We start from the raw sequence: 19318 nt of genomic DNA on the forward strand, positions 1-19318 counted from the left end.
GGGCCTTTTCACAGATGTTGGCATTTCTTTTAACTTATTCATTAAATGCTATATATTGATAAATGTAAACATTGGATCATAAAAGCTCCAGTAAAAAATCAAGAAAAAAAATAAAAAAGGGAAAAGAACATTGCCCGGAGCAGGTTTCGAACCAGTGACCCCTGGAGTCCTGCCAGAGTCCTGAAGTAAAAACGCTTTGCCTACTGAGCTATTCCGCCGAGTACACATTCGTGACGTATTTTATACCTTATATAAGCAATCTTCGTAGTTTCACAAAATTTAACGACAAAAACAGAACTCTCCAAATTATTCAATCGTTTCGCGTTGCAACGCTTTATAATTTTTAGGTTTTAAAATCGTCAAAAGATGCATATAATGGCTATATTAGAGCATGGTTAATGTTCAGTATTACTGTTTCCTCACAAATATCATAACTAAAACGAAAACTTACGGATCTGAAACAACTTTTTTCAATTTTGTCAATTTACCAAAGCGTGAAAAGATCCCTTTAATAAAAAAAACATTTCATGCGGTAGATATACGACCCTTATGTGAAAATAAGAACACAACACTACAACCATTGATTTAAATAAATAATAGAAACGTAAATTTTCTACCTTTTTTAATCAAGATAAAGGCCGAAAATATTGTTTAAGGATATGGCTTGTCTATGTTACTTTTGTTGTGTTGCTGCACATTTTATGTTTACCTCACTGTTAAAGGCAGCAGGTATTCGTTCCCATTTTTACCGATACCTTTACGTTTATATGTCAATAGGAGTTGTATACATCTCTTGGGTTCTTTGACGGTTTACGTCCGAAGCTAAATCAGTATACTATACGAGTTTTTGCTATGTTTACAAGTGCTGTTGTTGTTGTTGTTGTTGTTTGCTCAAAATTGTATGGTAACCTCACATTTAAGGCTTTTTAACCGGCCAATAACCTATTTGTTATCACCTAGACAATACATGTATAGTATTGTATACACAACCTCATATCACAAGTAATAATTACTACAGATTTGAATGTTTCACATGGGAACGTGTATCTACAGAATGACTGACGGACAGATATCGTTGGGAAATCCCACCATTCTCTGTCTCGTTTCGGGGTTATCATATGGTTGACAACAATGTGACCCATGTCAGTTGTATGAAAAGTTGAATGATGAATGAGGTGAATTCTCGTTTTAGTAGTCTAAAGAAGCTACATTTTGATACAAAGGGAGCATTTCCAATACAAGTTCACCATGATATTCGAAGTAATAGGGACTTCAACGTAAAGGGATTCAGCAATTTAAAACCAAACTATTCCCATCCATGCCAAGAAATATATTTGGAGCGAATATTGCCGTTCTTTGTGAGAGTATGCGCTTTGTCATATTAAATCAAGTATGGTAATAGCGATATTTATTTCTCAAAACAGCATCAAACATCTTGAAAAACACTTCTCGCTCTCTTGTTATGGCAATATCCCCATCAAAACGACGCCTAAAGAATGTAAATTTGCCTCGTTGATCTCATTTAAAAGCCGTTTGTTCGCAACACTTCCAAATAATTACAATGAGCGAACATAAGGACTTGATTTCAATGAGGTTGCTTCTCTCGTATGTCGCCCATATCGTTCATTTGTAAAGTCCAATAAAAAGCAAAGACGCGATAGACATGAAACTGTTTAATGGAGATTCGAATGCCGCGAGCGCGATTATTCCTAGTTCTTAACGTTCGTCATTCTGGCCACTAGCCTCTCCGCTCGCTTGCCCACCTGCCCGTACCACTTGCTGTTGGCCATCTCGTCTGCCGCCTTCTGCCAGTCTCGAGCGTTCAACGCTTCACCCAGCTTCACAAACTGCCGGAGTTTCCCGCCCAAATTGAAGACCATGTTGACCATGATCTCCTTCACCTCGCTAGGCCAGCCTTCAACGCACGGGTAGATGGCCTTTGTCAAGGCAATGGCGTCCTGGATGTGTGCAAACAAAAATACATGTATGTAAACGTAAAATACTATACGACGTATATTTGTAAGTAACATAACATTCTAAAATATGTTTCCTGTGTAACTGTTTATGAATATTATCATTTCTAACCTTAAGATCTGCGTCAAATGCGGCATAAATTCGCTCGTCACTAATTACAGTTCCCAGTGGCTTGTCGTGTTCCGGGTCCGTGTCCTTGATCCGGTGCCCTATCCCAAAGGTAGGGAAACCCAAGCTGTCCTTGTAGATTTTGTTAATGTCACCTTCGTCAATCTTCAGCTGCCGTTTCACATTCTCCTTCTCGGTATTGCTTATCCAGTCCGCCATTGCTACTGACGTACACGACAGAAAAGATATAGTCAATAAACACGATAAATTCATTTTACTTGAAAAGGTTCATAACCTATGAGCAAATGTTCATTTTTCCACAACACGTCATTCTGCAGTGATATTACGATGGGCAAACCCCATAAAACCACCACAGTAATGTGGCGGCAGCAGTAATGTGAATGCGTATATTTATAGATTTTACATGTAAACAAGGAAGCTTAAGGCTCTTTACAAGACAGTTATTAACTTGATCTTTGTTTTTGTTTCATATCTTCGTGCACATTGCAATTATTTGTGTCTTGTTTCAATCAGACCATTGAGTAGCCCAACTTGTTGACGTTCTCAAATATTAGTAATACAAGGGAATACATATACACATTCCCTTCTATTACTTATTTAATTGAATTTTGAATCTTTAATGAAAATTATAATTTTATTGATGATCAAGATTGTGTTAAGTTTTTGTGTTACGTCTAGTGCTTTTGTGCAACCTCACATCGTTCTTGTTCACAGAAATAACAAGAAATATCTTTAAAAGAGATATACGGCGTTGATTGTGGTTGGAGTTGGTAAAAGAGTTTAATGAATGAGATCAAATATAGCGAATGTATTTTTCCATGCAGTTCTTAGCTGCACCACACGGAGAACGGGATGTTACGCGGAGTTTTTGCGGCTTATTTTACATTATAACATATTGCTTATCATATCTCTATATATACAAAACAGAAAAACAAACGAAGAATTGGAAGTGAACTTTAAACACATAAGTCAACTGACCACACGCGAAGTATCCGTACATATTTTAAATATTTATACGCGCGTTCTTCGAACAAACCTGTTTTAGTGGTGTGGTGTGTCGGGCATTGCTATTTGATTCGATTATAAACAGTATCGGGAATCATCGCGCTCATGCTTAACAAATTGGTCAAAATGGTGGAATAATGCTTGTTTAATTAATCAAACATAATATTTATCATGGTATTGTTGAAAACACATTACGAATCTATGATTGACCTACCATAGTTAAATCGCCGAATATCTTTATTTAACACATTTCTGGTCCTCACAATTCCAGTTCACTTAGTTAACGCGTTAGTGCCTATATTATATAACGATCCGTTTACTGGCCGAGAACTGACCCTGATACCTTGCGGGTTGGAATGCAATTTATTAAAGTGAGGTCACGATTCCACTGCTGGAACGACGGCTTGTTTAAAACTTTATACTTTTACATGTATAATTTTCAATTTCGAAAATAATTAAAATGGTTAGGCCAAAACGAATATCAGGATAGGGACAAACGATACTTTTATGAACAAAAATATACTAGTACATATGCAGCAATATGGTAGTAATTACTAAATATGAGAACATAGCCTTTAAGTACAAACGCTCTGGCGCTGACAATCCTATGATTATAAAGGGGCACACAGAACTCTATTGATGTCAAAGGTTCCGTGTAAAACTGTTCTATCCATCAAGCCTTTTCATTAGAGATAAAATTGTTTCATGCTGAACACTCAGTAAAACATTGTTACACGCTATACTACAAAGACGTGGTCATGTTTCCAATGGTCTGGGGGATTATGCTCGAATCAGCCAATGGAATAAATGAAGCGTATTCATTCGTATCTAGCGGCGGGAAATTTTATTGAATTTTATTGGACACTTACAAAGGTCAGGTAAGGTGAAAAGCTGGCTTAGACAGCTATGCCGGAAAAAAACGTGCTGTTACGCTCGATCAAAGATCAGCGAGATATAAAAACGTTTATAAATAGACTTTTGAACTGACTCGGGTATCTCCAAATTCACATATATGAAATATACGATACGAAATAAGCTAAAAGGGGAGGTAACATTGCAAGGAGTTTGATCAGATTCTTTTGTCCTATATTGGGTCCCTTTTATCGCACGATTAATTATTTAATTAATACATTTATAACTAAACATTCTCATTATCGAAGCAAAACCAATGCTTGCGTTACTATTTATTTATGCGCGAATTATGCGCTAGCTTCAACATAAAAGTATCATAATAAATTGAAAACAAGAGCTGTCTCCATAGGATGACATATGCGCTCGATAAACGCTTTGATAGAAGTTATGAGCATTTTTCGAAACCTAAACGCATTATTCCAAACCTAAACGCGGACCCTAAGTTAAAGGTCAATGGCAAAGGGGTAAAAATGTGTGTGCGTATGGAAATGCTTGATCAATATACACATGCATACCAAATATGAATGTTACATCTGAAGCGACATAGAAGTTATGAGCATTTTTCGAAACTTAAAAGCAAAGTGTGACGGGCAGACGGGCGGACGGGCGGGCGGGCGGACGGACGGACGGACGGACGGACGGACGGACGGACGGACGGACGGACGGACGGACGGACGGACGGACAGACAGACAGACAGACAGACAGACAGACAGACAGACAGACAGACAGACAGACAGACAGACAGACAGACAGACAGACAGACAGACAGACAGACAGACAGACAGACAGACAGACAGACAGACAGACAGACAGACAGACAGACAGACAGACAGACAGACAGACAGACAGACAGACAGACAGACAGACAGACAGACAAATAGACAGACATACAGGCAGACAAACAGACAGACAGACAGACAGAAGGGCCTGACTGCCTGCCTGCCTGCCTGCCTGCCTGCCTGCCTGCCTGCCTGCCTGCCTGCCTGCCTGACTGCCTGCCTGCCTGCCTGCCTGTCTGACTGCCTGACTGCCTGCCTGCCTGACTGACTGACTGACTGACTGACTGACTGACTGACTGACTGACTGACTGACTGACTGACTGACTGACTGACTGACTGACTGACTGACTGACTGACTGACTGACTGACTGACTGACTGACTGACTGACTGACTGACTGACCTGACTGACTGACTGACTGACTGACTGACTGACTGACTGACTGACTGACTGACTGACTGACGTTTAGATTTTCAAATACATAAGCAAGTCCATAATTATTTAATATGTTCTTCATGTTCGTGACCCAATTTGTATAACCTTTATTACAATCGTTTATATTTTGTTTGTAAACCATTAACCCTTTTTTTTTCATTGTTAAGAATTTTAAACAAATATTTAAAATTGTTCATGGTTCATATAAATTGTTCATGTTTGAATAGTTTATTCGGTATAATAAAATAAATATTACATGTCTGACAGGGTGACAGTAAATTTGTAAACTTTCGGAAAAAACTGTCAACCTTGGCTTCGCCTCGGTTGACAGTATTTCCTTAAGTTGACAAATTTACTGTCACCCTGTCAGCCATGTAATATTTATATAATGTTTATATATTTGTATTCCTCCGTATACAAGATACGAAGATTATTGTATATTTTGAATTTGTATATGGTGTCAAAAATCAAAAGTTTTGTACACGGAACTTTCATTATGAAGTTATATTCTTGGTGAGATAGTTATTTGATATTTGAAAAAAGATTCCTTTAATATGATGGTGACTGCAAATTTTCTTTATATTAAGTTCTCATTACCATTTTCATCATACTTTCTATGCTTTCAGAACGTCCAAAAAGCATGTTGTTCTTATTTTGACTAAGTTATTTCTATAAAATAATAAGGATGATAAAAAGTGCACACAAAAATCGACCCATGCGCTATGACACACACTTTATAAAGTTGAATGGCGTGTGTTCATTTCAAACTTGCGATTGATTTTGAAAAATGAATTGCGTGTTAAATTATGCAATAGCGAACATCTTCAGTGCCTTCAGCGCTTGGTTAATTATCAAGTGATTATATTTTCCCACTTAACGCCGAGTTAACTCAGTAATACAAATGATCAACACACTCGTATTAGTTACATCCCGTTGCCGCGTGACGCAATTGCAACGAATATTGAGTGATAAATGAGACAGTTAAATGCTTCGTGCTTATTCAAATGCATGAATTACATCACACACGTACGGAATCCGGATAGAGCCATCTATATTCTCGCCCTTCTTTCATCAAGGGCGACACACGACACACGAAGCGATACACGATATTTTGCGCGACACACGTAACGACACACGATATATTTATTTATTTATTTATTTATGTATTTATTTATATATACATACATACACACACACACACACATATATTATTTATATATATATATTTATTTATTTATTTATTTATTTATATGAGTGTATATATATGAGTGTGTGTGTATGTATGGATGTATGTGTATATGTATATATGTGCTATACTTGCTTTAATTGTCATCTTTAATCTTAATTTTTTTTACAGGTCTGCTATGCTTGTTTTAAGTGTTTAAATATATGTTTTAATACTGAACCATGCAAGATAACTTTAATGTAGCTTTCAGTATCTTAGCATCTGTCTTATATGCATGTGTTTTAACCTGTAAAATATTATGCTCTTAATGTACACTTGTACTTAATTTGTGTTTTATGTGCTTAAACTTTGTCTTTGTACTTTATATGCTGATATAATATGCTTGATCTTTCTTTTAGCTCATTTATACTTGTTATACTATATACATTTCTTTGTACGGAAATAGCTCATTGGCTAATGTTTACTGTTATTCATACGTCAAATAAAGATTCTTGTATCTTGTAAATATCGCGTGTCGCTTCGTGTATCGCGCAAAATATCGTGTGTCGCTTCGTGTATCGCGCAAAATGTCGTCTGTCGCTTTGAGTATTGCGCAAAATCTCGTGTCTCACGTTCAAAGGGCGACTCACGAAACACGAAGCGACACACGATATTTTGCGCGAAACACGAAGCGATACACGATATGTTACTATTCAAATATCGCCCATATTATCCGAATCTCGTGTATCGCGGTCTAATTTTCTGAGGATGTTAAAGAAACATATCTGTTAACTCTTTGTTCACTTCCACCATTACGTAATGTTTATACATGTAATTATTATCATCAACGTCATTACACTTGTGTATTTTGTATTCCTAAAAAAGGAATAGCATTCTTAAGTGCTAATAAATGTTGTTGATTTTGTATATATGCTTAACATCAGTACCAATTAACAATATACAACTATGTCACCATGCTTAAAAGCTATTCCATTCGCCGTTATTGGATATCGCTTAAAAATAAAGACTTCTGACACACGGTATCTTCTTCTTCTTCTTCTTTTATAATAATGGCTATGTTAAATACTGATACATTATGGCCATGCGTGGGGGGTTAAAAAGAAAAAGATTGATAGGTTTCCCGAGTTACTCAATCCACTTAGGAAAATCCTATCAGCAGTGATAAAAAAAGGTGCAAAACCTAACACCTTAAGCCCTTAAGACTTAAATATATACATATACAACTGTGCATGTGGTGAGAATATTAGTAGAGTTAAAAACAGGATAAAAGCAGAATCATGTGATCTAAGGAAGGAAAACTGATGTAGACAGCACTGATTTAAATCCAGGGATCGTATCAGCGCTGACTACATAAGATGGAAGTGTGTTCCATTGTACAACTGTTCTTGGCGTGAGTGTCTAATGTATGGAGTGAGATAGTTAAGGGGATTGACATCAACATGATTATATACTATTTTATAGAACAAAATGAGTCTAGCTTGTTGTCTTCTTGATTGCAAGGTATTCCAATTCAAATCCTTAATTCTATTTGTGACCGTACCCGGTGTCTTGCTGTAATTATTTGTTACAAATCTGGCAGCTTGACGCTGAACATTTTCAATTTTATCAATATCTTTCTGATGGTAAGGGTCCCACACACTAGAGCAATATTCCAAGGATGGTCTAACAATGCTGTTATATGCCGCTGCCTTAGTTTCCATTTTAGAGGAATGAATGTTTCGTTTTAAGAAACCTAAGCTCTGGCTTGCTTTATGGAATGAGTGATGTATTGGACGTCATCATTGATGACGTTCAATCGAACGAATGATAAAGGGGGCTAACTTTCGTTAAGCTGGCGCATATAGTCGCGATTTAGGGCGCTTGAAAACTGGCCCAGCACGTTTGCTGAAATTTGACATGTATATGTACCAGAATGCGATCTACCTGTTGGCGTAGGCGTTATACCTGGGAAAAATCAAGTTTTTTTATTAAATCACGAAAAAGTTTCGCAAGTTTTACATAACCGGAATTACAAAATGCGCTATGTGGATATACCGAAACCCTACCGAAATCCCCGAAATCAAACTTTGATAAAAACAATGTTTCATTAGTGATTTCAGTGTATTTCGCAACGATCTATATTAAAATACGCAGTTTTTCAATACACAATCAATATTAATGGGGATTTCGTGGGATCTCGTGGATTTCTGAGGATTTTGGTAATTACGGGAAATTCGGTATTTCTTCACACCCGTCAAAATGGTCGACTTCGTCAGAATGAACGCTTAGAAAGTATTTACAAAAAAAACATCATCTCAAACGATGTAAAGTGAACGCTACTTATCTGTTTTGTAGATAAGTATACGATCCATTGGAAAACACTAACATTTGACATAAAAAAACGCCAGTGGATATGGAAATCTTCATCGTTGGAAATAGCAGACGGCGTCGACCAATGGCGAAAAGAACGCGAGAAAGTATTAACAAAATAACATAATTAAAAATGATGTAAAGTGAACGCTAATTCGCTGTTTTGTAGATAAGTATACGATCTATTGAAAACCATAACATTTGACATAAAACACCCGTGGATATGCAAATCTTCTGCGTACCAAATAGCAGACATCATGCGGCGTCTAATCTGAGTCTACGCTGTTTGCCAAGGCCGATAGTATAATGAATGGAAATGCACAAACTCAGCAACTGGCAAGCATATATGCATTAGTAGATTGTTTCGTGATTATTTAGAAACGACTACATAATTCTTTTGGTTCAGCCAGTGCAACTTAACAGAAATAAGTATAATAGTTTCTACACCTGACAACAATGTGCCAACTTTATACAAGGTAAGTTGTTTACATTATTTAAAATATTTCAAGCTTACAGTATACAACAATAAACAGCTGGTACAATGTAATGTCATCGTTTTAATTTTAATAAGCCCGTGGTTAATTACCCTTTTTAATCTTATGGTTCAATGCATCTCTAACACCTTCAATTGACATTCTCGGCTCGGGTACTACTTACCGGTACATGTACCCCTGGTACTCTTAACTTTACTTACATGTAGCCCGGGTACGGTAAAGAAACTTAAACATACCCGCAAATATTAGATTGTATCCGAGTTGTATATCTGCCAAAAATCCGATGTCGTTAAACATGCTAGCGATTAAAGTAAAACAATATTGTTTACCTTAAAGAAACTTCTCTTTAAAAAAAATCTGCATCAACATGCTTTTTAGTATGAGTGTTGAGAGGACGCCGTAGGAATAATCAAGTAATCAAGAATACGTCTCTGTTTCTGCTTTTATTTCCTTCATGTATAATGACGATAAGGATTGACGACTAACATTGACGGCAATGATAACAAGCATTGAAAACTAACACTAACGACAAGGATTGGCGTCTAGATGTAACATTGACGATTCTCTACAATAAATGAAATTAACAATAAAGAATGAATAATACGATTATAGTACAACAGATCTGCTATTCGAAGTATAATATGATAGCATACACTCATTAGAATAAAAGGTTTCATAAATAACAATTTGAAACATTTTCAATAAATATCGAAATATCTTATACAATATTTATTACACAGCATGAATTATTTGTTAAAACATAATATAAATACCAAATATGGTGTTCCCCATTTAACGGACCTCGCAAACCAAAAAATGTTTCTTTAAAAAAATCTATGACGGTAAAAAGTGAACGTGCGACATCGCGGAAAATATACTTGACAACGTCATACAATGACGCGACTTTAAACAATTTAAGATTTTAAATTGAATCACATTAATGATTGTAAAAATGAGTTTTGATAATACATTGTATAAATGCCATTTAACAGAAAATTGACATAAATGTAAACATAATTAATTTTTACAAAATAGCCGACAACAACCGATTTAGTGTTAAAATTCCCGGGTATGTTTTAGTATATTTACCGTACCCAGGGTACGAGCCTTACTAACTGTATTATTATTATATCTCACCGACTACCTTTACCTTGTTGTGTTTCAACCTGAAATTTATGTAAAATCCGGCTTTCTTTACTTTTATTTTTCATTCATTTGATTACGCAATTGTTGACGTATCTCGTGGAAAATTATTTGAATCTTTGGATTTTAGTGACGACAAGCTGGAAGTGTCAATTTATTTTTTACAATGAATCTAAGATGTATTTAATTTTTGTGTGTTTGTCATGCATAGTTCAGTGTTTTCCAGAAAAATTTGAGTAGCCAGTTATATGGCCGGCAACTATGCAGTAAAACCAAAGCATTTGTGACATTTACTTGATATATTTGGGAAAAGTAGCCGGCATCAAGAGTTAATGTAACCGGCAAGATCGCTAGCAGCCGGTATTTAAAGAGAACACTGATAATAGTAAACTAAATCTCTACGACGGGATTACAGCTTTGTAAAATTGTTTTTTGGGTGATAATGGTTAGTAATTCATACTAATGTTATTAAAAAATATCGGCTTTAAATTTAATTTGGAGAATGGGATGGAAGAACAGAAAATGAAGAGCATACAGGGATGGAAATAAGTGGTTTACCGTGAACCCGGGGCAAGTAGATTTTTGCCTGGGCAACTCAATTTCAAAAGTTGGTAAACTTCTTTTTTTTTAAAGCTTAAAACAATTCACTGCAATAAAAATTGAAAAACAATTGATCACCATGGATCAATACTAGTTAAATAACATTCATTATTTAGGAATAGGACATGATTCAATTCAGGCTCATAATAAAACATCATGCATTGAACATGTGTTGTCAGCAAATGTATTTAATTATCTATTATTTTATTAAAAGAATGTATAATATTCACATGTTCATATTTCTGGGCTCGTTATTCTTTATCTGGGCAACCAAAATACTAAAGATGGTTGCCCACAATAGTAAACAGTTAGTTTCAATCCCTGGCATATCATTGTATCTCTATTGTTATAAGCATTGCATTAAAGTTGTGATTGAGGTTAGCCTGTTGTTTATGGTATATTTACATTTTAGCTTGACTGTTATATATGAAATATATATAGTCGAGCTATCCTACTCAACCCGGCGTCGGCGTGCGCATTGGAATGTTTGCGTACCACCTCAAATATATTTCCTATGTCCATTGACATATTGCTTTTATATTTTGCATACTTCATTACCGACATAACCCCAATCTATAAACAAGAGCAGACAACTCATTTACTGTATCAAGCATTTTAACAGAATTAGGCCCTTTTTCACTAAGAATAATATGCATATTATTGATAAATCTATGTTAAAGTTTGCATATGACCTCAAATATTTTTTATGTCACTTGACATATTGCGTTCATACACCATGTATTTTGCTTATTAACCAACATGACCCCAATGTATAAACAAGAGCAGATAACTGTATCAAGCATTTTGTAACAATTATGGCCTTTTTTTCACTTAGAATAAGCATATAATTGATAAATGTATTATTAAGTTTGCGTACCACCTTTAAATTGCCATAACTTGTTTATTATGCTCCCCCCCCCCCAAATTTTTTAGGGGGAGCATATAGTCGCCGCTTCGTCTGTCCGTCGGTGCAAAAATTTGTTTCGTACCCAATTTTTTTTGTACCCAAATTTATATATGTACCCTTTTTTTTCGTACCCAAATAGTTTTTTGTACCCTAATTTTTTCGTTCCCTATAGGTTTTCATAACCAAATTTTTTTTCGTACCCAATTTTTTTTTACACAAATTTGTTAGAACCCAAATTTCTTTGAACCCATTTGTTCGTACTCAATTTTTTTTTTCGTACCCAAATTCGTTTTGTTCCCAATTTTTTTGTACCCAAATTTTTATTTGAACCTTTTTTTTCGTACCCAAATAGTTTTTCGTACCCTAATTTTTTTTATAACCAATTTTTTTTTCGTTTTGATTGGTTGTCAGGTTTGTTAATAAATTCATGCCCGAGGTCGGAAGAAAAAGATTGCCATGTGGTACGAGCAAAAAATACAGATATTATAAATTTGGATTAGAATCTTAAGTCAGCTAAAATTTGTTTTAGTCTGGAATAACATTCAAAACACCCTTTCATCATCAAATTTTGCTGACAGTCAGTAACTATGCAATAAACATCAAAAACGATCCGCCCGTCTATATATTTCCGGGTCATATCGCATTTACCTGTAAGATATGCATTGCGGTTTAGATCTATTTAAAACAATTTGCCTAACATTTTTTTATACCTTTATCTGGAATTTGGGAATGAATTTAATTTAATCCAGGAAATCGGGAAAGGACTCAAAGGAGCAAAATAATAGGTACAGGATTTCGGGATGGGACTCCCTCCTTACCCCCTTTATGCATGACAGGCCAAAAAGTTTGTTATATTTAGCATTCTACTCACCATAACGATCAACTGAATGACTGCTGTGTTGAGCATGTTGAGTCAAATCAGGGAGACTATCTCTGACTAACACTACTGACTGGATGGTGCTCTTCAGTAAATCATCTGGGACGGTGTGGTCATTCTCAAGTCTCTGCAAGTTTGTAAGAAGACTGGCGATCTGGGTGCGAGCTGCAGAAACGTCAAGGTTGCCGTTCTGTTTGCCTCTCTGTACATCTCTGAGTGTTATTGAAACTCTTTCAAGAACACTGTCAGCTGTAGGTAAATGCGTGCGTTGTAACCGATCCATTGCAAAATTGTAAATGGCGGTAGAAGAAAATCCTTTCCTGTTTACGTTTGTTACGACGTTTCTGATTGGCTTAGGTCTTCCGGATCATTAACTGACCAATCAAAACAATTCGACTTTACAACTTAAGTAAAATTCCTTACTAAAGTTGAATTCGTGTAACTAAAAACATATTTTAAGTAGAAAAACCTATTTTAACGCAACTTAATTGAAAATAGTACAATTGATAGAGAAAATCCTTGTTAAGTTGAATTAATTCAACTTAAGTAAGAAAATTACCATTAAGCACCGTTAATGCATTTTCGGTGTTTTAATTAGCGTTAACGCCGCGGGAACCACAAAAACTACTTAAATTCATTTTAAGCAGCGTTAATTCGAATTAAGTAACTTAAATTGAATTTAAGTAGAGAAAAACCTAGTTTAAGTAACTTAAACTTAGTTTTTCTCATTTTTGTGGTTCAGGCGTGCCATATCTATTTATGTGAGAAAAATGAATTAAGCAGAGAAAAACTTAGTTTAACTCGTTAAGTGCGCCCGAACAACAAAAATTGATTTTTATTACCGTTAAGTTACTTAAATTGCATTTAACGCTGCTTAAAATTAATTTAAGTGCTTTCGCATCGTTAATTGTATTTAATTATTACTTAAGTAATAAAATTTTTACTTAAGTTGAATTATTAATTATCGTTAAGTCAAAACTCGCGTCCGAAAATAAGCATATGAAACAAGCGTTTTGATTGGTTGTCAGGTTTGTTAATAAATTCATGCCCGAGGTCGGAAGAAAAAGATTGCCATGTGGTACGAGCAAAAAATACAGATATTATAAATTTGGATTAGAATCTTAAGTCAGCTAAAATTTGTTTTAGTCTGGAATAACATTCAAAACACCCTTTCATCATCAAATTTTGCTGACAGTCAGTAACTATGCAATAAACATCAAAAACGATCCGCCCGTCTATATATTTCCGGGTCATATCGCATTTACCTGTAAGATATGCATTGCGGTTTAGATCTATTTAAAACAATTTGCCTAACATTTTTTTATACCTTTATCTGGAATTTGGGAATGAATTTAATTTAATCCAGGAAATCGGGAAAGGACTCAAAGGAGCAAAATAATAGGTACAGGATTTCGGGATGGGACTCCCTCCTTACCCCCTTTATGCATGACAGGCCAAAAAGTTTGTTATATTTAGCATTCTACTCACCATAACGATCAACTGAATGACTGCTGTGTTGAGCATGTTGAGTCAAATCAGGGAGACTATCTCTGACTAACACTACTGACTGGATGGTGCTCTTCAGTAAATCATCTGGGACGGTGTGGTCATTCTCAAGTCTCTGCAAGTTTGTAAGAAGACTGGCGATCTGGGTGCGAGCTGCAGAAACGTCAAGGTTGCCGTTCTGTTTGCCTCTCTGTACATCTCTGAGTGTTATTGAAACTCTTTCAAGAACACTGTCAGCTGTAGGTAAATGCGTGCGTTGTAACCGATCCATTGCAAAATTGTAAATGGCGGTAGAAGAAAATCCTTTCCTGTTTACGTTTGTTACGACGTTTCTGATTGGCTTAGGTCTTCCGGATCATTAACTGACCAATCAAAACAATTCGACTTTACAACTTAAGTAAAATTCCTTACTAAAGTTGAATTCGTGTAACTAAAAACATATTTTAAGTAGAAAAACCTATTTTAACGCAACTTAATTGAAAATAGTACAATTGATAGAGAAAATCCTTGTTAAGTTGAATTAATTCAACTTAAGTAAGAAAATTACCATTAAGCACCGTTAATGCATTTTCGGTGTTTTAATTAGCGTTAACGCCGCGGGAACCACAAAAACTACTTAAATTCATTTTAAGCAGCGTTAATTCGAATTAAGTAACTTAAATTGAATTTAAGTAGAGAAAAACCTAGTTTAAGTAACTTAAACTTAGTTTTTCTCATTTTTGTGGTTCAGGCGTGCCATAGTTATGCACACTCATGCGATCGGTGAGTTGTTTCACGTATAAAGCCTCTGGATGTTGATGCAATGTGTTTAGATGCTAACATGTATAAGAAAACATTGAACATACAGCAAAGCTGTGCTTAATAATAAATATATTTGTTTGTTTGCATTTCCCGATCCAATAACTTGTTTTCTATGAAAAAATCAATTGCATAACCGGCTTACTTTAGCATTTGTTTTTCGATTAAAAAACGTCTTTACATGATCTCATTTAATGTTCTAAATAGATTAACAGTTGATAAAGAACAAACGAGTATACAAGTTTAAAATAGAGAATGGTCTTTTAACAAGAACATTTAAACCATATAACATGTAAGACATAGTCTCTAAACTGGTCAATTAGCTAATTATACAGGTATTAAGTATCGTGTTAAGATAATTATCTCGCACCATTTTAAAACAATTAAATGTTGAAACGAATGAACTTGTGTTAAGTACTTTCTTACCATAGTTTCCGTTCCCGCCATTCCAGTCATTGTTCCAGTTGCCGTACCAGTTATTCCAGTTGTTTCCATTCCAGTTATTCCTGTAGTAACCAGCATCGTTATTCCAATCATTTCCATACCAGTTATTTCTTTTTTCTCCATACCAGTTATTCCTGCTTTCTCCATACCAGTTATTCCTGTTTTTTCCATACCAGTTATTCCTGTTTTCTCCATACCAGTTATTCCAGCTGTTTCCCTCGTTATTCCAGTTGTTTCCATACCAGTTGCCCATCCAATTATTTCCGTACCCGTTGTTGCCATTCCAATTATTCCAGTTGTTTCTCCCCCAGTTGCCGTTCTCTCCATACCATCCGCTATTCCATCGGTTCCCGTACCAGTTGTCATCGCGTTCTTCGTACCGGGAGATGGAACCAGCAGTTGCTACGCCGATCAGGCACGCACATATCAACAAACTGTTCATGCTAGTCTGAAAGACAAAATTTGTTTGTAAACAAGTTTTGTTTCAATGCTCTTTTTTGTAATTAATTGTAGCATTACAATTTGTATATGTATTTGACCATGTGTTTGTTTACTGAGGTCTTACAGCAGTTATGGTGACATATTTGTCAACGGAAAATGTTAGCATAAAATTTTCCTTGACGTTTGTCACTTTATGGAATGAGTGATGTATTGGACGTCATCATTGATGACGTTCATTCGAACGAATGATAAAGGGGGCTAAGTTTCGTTAAGTTGGTGCATATAGCCGCGATTTGTGGCGCTTGAAAACTGGCCGAACACGTTTGCTGAAATTTGACATGTATATGGACAAGAATGCGATCTACCTGTTGGCGTAGGCGTTATACCTGGGAAAAATCAAGTTTTCGAGTATTTTGTGTTTAATTTTTTTTCTGCGAAACACAACGCGCGTAGATAAACATTGTGACGTAACGTCATGAAAAGCGCTTAGGCTAGCTTCCATCTTGTTAAGAAACTAAGTTACGCGTTATTAATTCAATATAATATACAGTTATGCGTTAAATCTATAAACAACGACGTAATAATTGTGTTTAAATATCAATACGAAGTACACATGCATGTCTTTTGTGAAGATCGAGTGTGGTTGTTTAGATATTCATGACATAAATCTATGTTATTGTGTGCGACGAGTTGAAGAAAGGTTTACACGGCGAGGCTTTCCGAGACGTGTCGGATAAATGTAAGTACACACTGGTATTAACAAGGTATTCTATTTATCCGATAATATCTTTAATATACATGATAATCATGAGACAAATACATTATTAATTTAGGGTTTAATTATTGAATCAATAAATAAACGTGAGCAGTAAATCAATTGAGTATAAACAACTAGCTTACCTTAATGACGACAATAATCCAATATAATATAACAATTACAATTATGTATGATAAACACACAATCCGAAATACGTTTTTGCATTCGTTCGATGCTTTAAACAAATAAATAACTGTTAAAAACATCCAGAGAATTTAACTTAAAATTGTTTGTTTTGACAAATAAATTACGTCACACAACATACGTCATAATTGCGCAATCAGTTGCATGCAAAATAAAAGTACGGAAAGCCGGTTTTGAGAAATGTTTATATAGAGGAGCAAAAAAGTATGATGTAAACAATAACGAACGATAGAGTGGTGACGGACTTCTCAAAATAGCATTAATTGAAGTAGTTTCATGTATATTAAAATATCTGTGATATCTTTGGATACCATCATCAAATACACAGAAAAAATAAAATACAATGTAAGTATCACGTGTACTTGAATTTGTCCGACGAGTTGAAGAAAGGTTTACACGGCGAGGCTTGCCGTGAGCAACACATCATTAGCAGCATAAAGTGCGTAACAAATAAACAAAATAATCAAACATAATTATAATTTCACGTAGCACATTAAAATATCTATTGCAACTGACACCGTTTTGTAGCGAAATTTGATGACTCAATTTCAGCTTTAACAAGAGTTATAAAAAAAACTTAATTTAGTATAAACGTCACGCTTACATAAATGACATCGTTAATCCAATGTTTGTAACAATAAATTGACTACTTTAATCCAAAGTTTATAACAAACAATTTGCAACGATATGCACTTTTACCTTTATTAATCCATGTCTTTATCGAAACTTAGTTCAAACCACACAATTGTATTGTATTCCTATCTATGTTTACATTTATGCATGATGAACACTCAATCCGAAATACGTTTTGCATTCGTTCGATGCTTTAAACATATAGTTTACAGATAAAAAAACACAACGACATGTCCTTAAATTCCAGAGAGTGTAAATAAAACCATTGTGTTTCGTCACCGAAATGACGTCACACAATGTACTGCGTAGAACATTTCGTAATATAAAATCAAAGCGCTGATTGCATTGCAAAATGAATTCAACACTATCTTGAACGCAAAGCTATAATGATGTTTCAATAAAATACACAGAATTTTGTAGACACAGAAAAAGGCTTAATGCTAGTCGATAGTGTTTAAGATGGGGATGTCCGACACACTGCAGTTGTTTGCTCTTTTCACGTTTTTAATATTAAAGTCATGTGAATTGAAGTTCTACTTTTTAAGGTAGCTAATCGAACGGCCTCGAAAAAATAAACATGTCTGCGAGTATTATGGTTACTATTATGTGATATGTATATTAAGTTTTTGCGAGAACTTTGGTTACCATCATTAAATGCACAAAAGAAATAGGTTTTCAATTTTATTTCATCTCCCCACTCATTCCATCCCGCGAAACCCTTAAGGTGTCGCAACTCTAGTACAATAAATGAACAAAAAGTCGACTTTTATCGCTGACACCTGTATATTTCATATGGAATGAGTGATGTATTGGACGTCATCATTGATGACGTTCAATCGAACGAATGATAAAGGGGGCTAACTTTCGTTAAGCTGGCGCATATAGTCGCGATTTGGGGCGCTTGAAAACTGGCCCAGCACGTTTGCTGAAATTTGACATGTATATGTACCAGAATGCGATCTACCTGTTGGCGTAGGCGTTATACCTGGGAAAAATCAAGTTTTTTTATTAAATCACGAAAAAGTTTCGCAAGTTTTACATAACCGGAATTACAAAATGCGCTATGTGGATATACCGAAACCCTACCGAAATCCCCGAAATCAAACTTTGATAAAAACAATGTTTCATTAGTGATTTCAGTGTATTTCGCAACGATCTATATTAAAATACGCAGTTTTTCAATACACAATCAATATTAATGGGGATTTCGTGGGATCTCGTGGATTTCTGAGGATTTTGGTAATTACGGGAAATTCGGTATTTCTTCACACCCGTCAAAATGGTCGACTTCGTCAGAATGAACGCTTAGAAAGTATTTACAAAAAAACATCATCTCAAACGATGTAAAGTGAACGCTACTTATCTGTTTTGTAGATAAGTATACGATCCATTGGAAAACACTAACATTTGACATAAAAAAACGCCAGTGGATATGGAAATCTTCATCGTTGGAAATAGCAGACGGCGTCGACCAATGGCGAAAAGAACGCGAGAAAGTATTAACAAAATAACATAATTAAAAATGATGTAAAGTGAACGCTAATTCGCTGTTTTGTAGATAAGTATACGATCTATTGAAAACCATAACATTTGACATAAAACACCCGTGGATATGCAAATCTTCTGCGTACCAAATAGCAGACATCATGCGGCGTCTAATCTGAGTCTACGCTGTTTGCCAAGGCCGATAGTATAATGAATGGAAATGCACAAACTCAGCAACTGGCAAGCATATATGCATTAGT

The 19318-nt window shown here is 35.3% G+C and overlaps 1 protein-coding gene across 1 annotated transcript; it reads right to left on the reverse strand.

The window, feature by feature from the left end:
• Positions 1 to 1393: 1393 nt before the first annotated feature.
• Positions 1394 to 2439, reverse strand: LOC127863039 (probable T4-type lysozyme 1). The gene is made up of 2 exons (XM_052402460.1): positions 2086 to 2439; positions 1394 to 1958 (listed from the first exon to the last, which is right to left on the reverse strand). Exons 1-2 carry the CDS (start codon positions 2353 to 2355, stop codon positions 1710 to 1712), a joined length of 519 nt encoding a protein of 172 aa, XP_052258420.1. The 5' UTR covers positions 2356 to 2439; the 3' UTR covers positions 1394 to 1709.
• Positions 2440 to 19318: the final 16879 nt, after the last annotated feature.

This window comes from Dreissena polymorpha, chromosome 16 (assembly GCF_020536995.1).
Source record: "Dreissena polymorpha isolate Duluth1 chromosome 16, UMN_Dpol_1.0, whole genome shotgun sequence".
Classification (NCBI taxonomy): Eukaryota; Metazoa; Mollusca; class Bivalvia; order Myida; family Dreissenidae; genus Dreissena; species Dreissena polymorpha.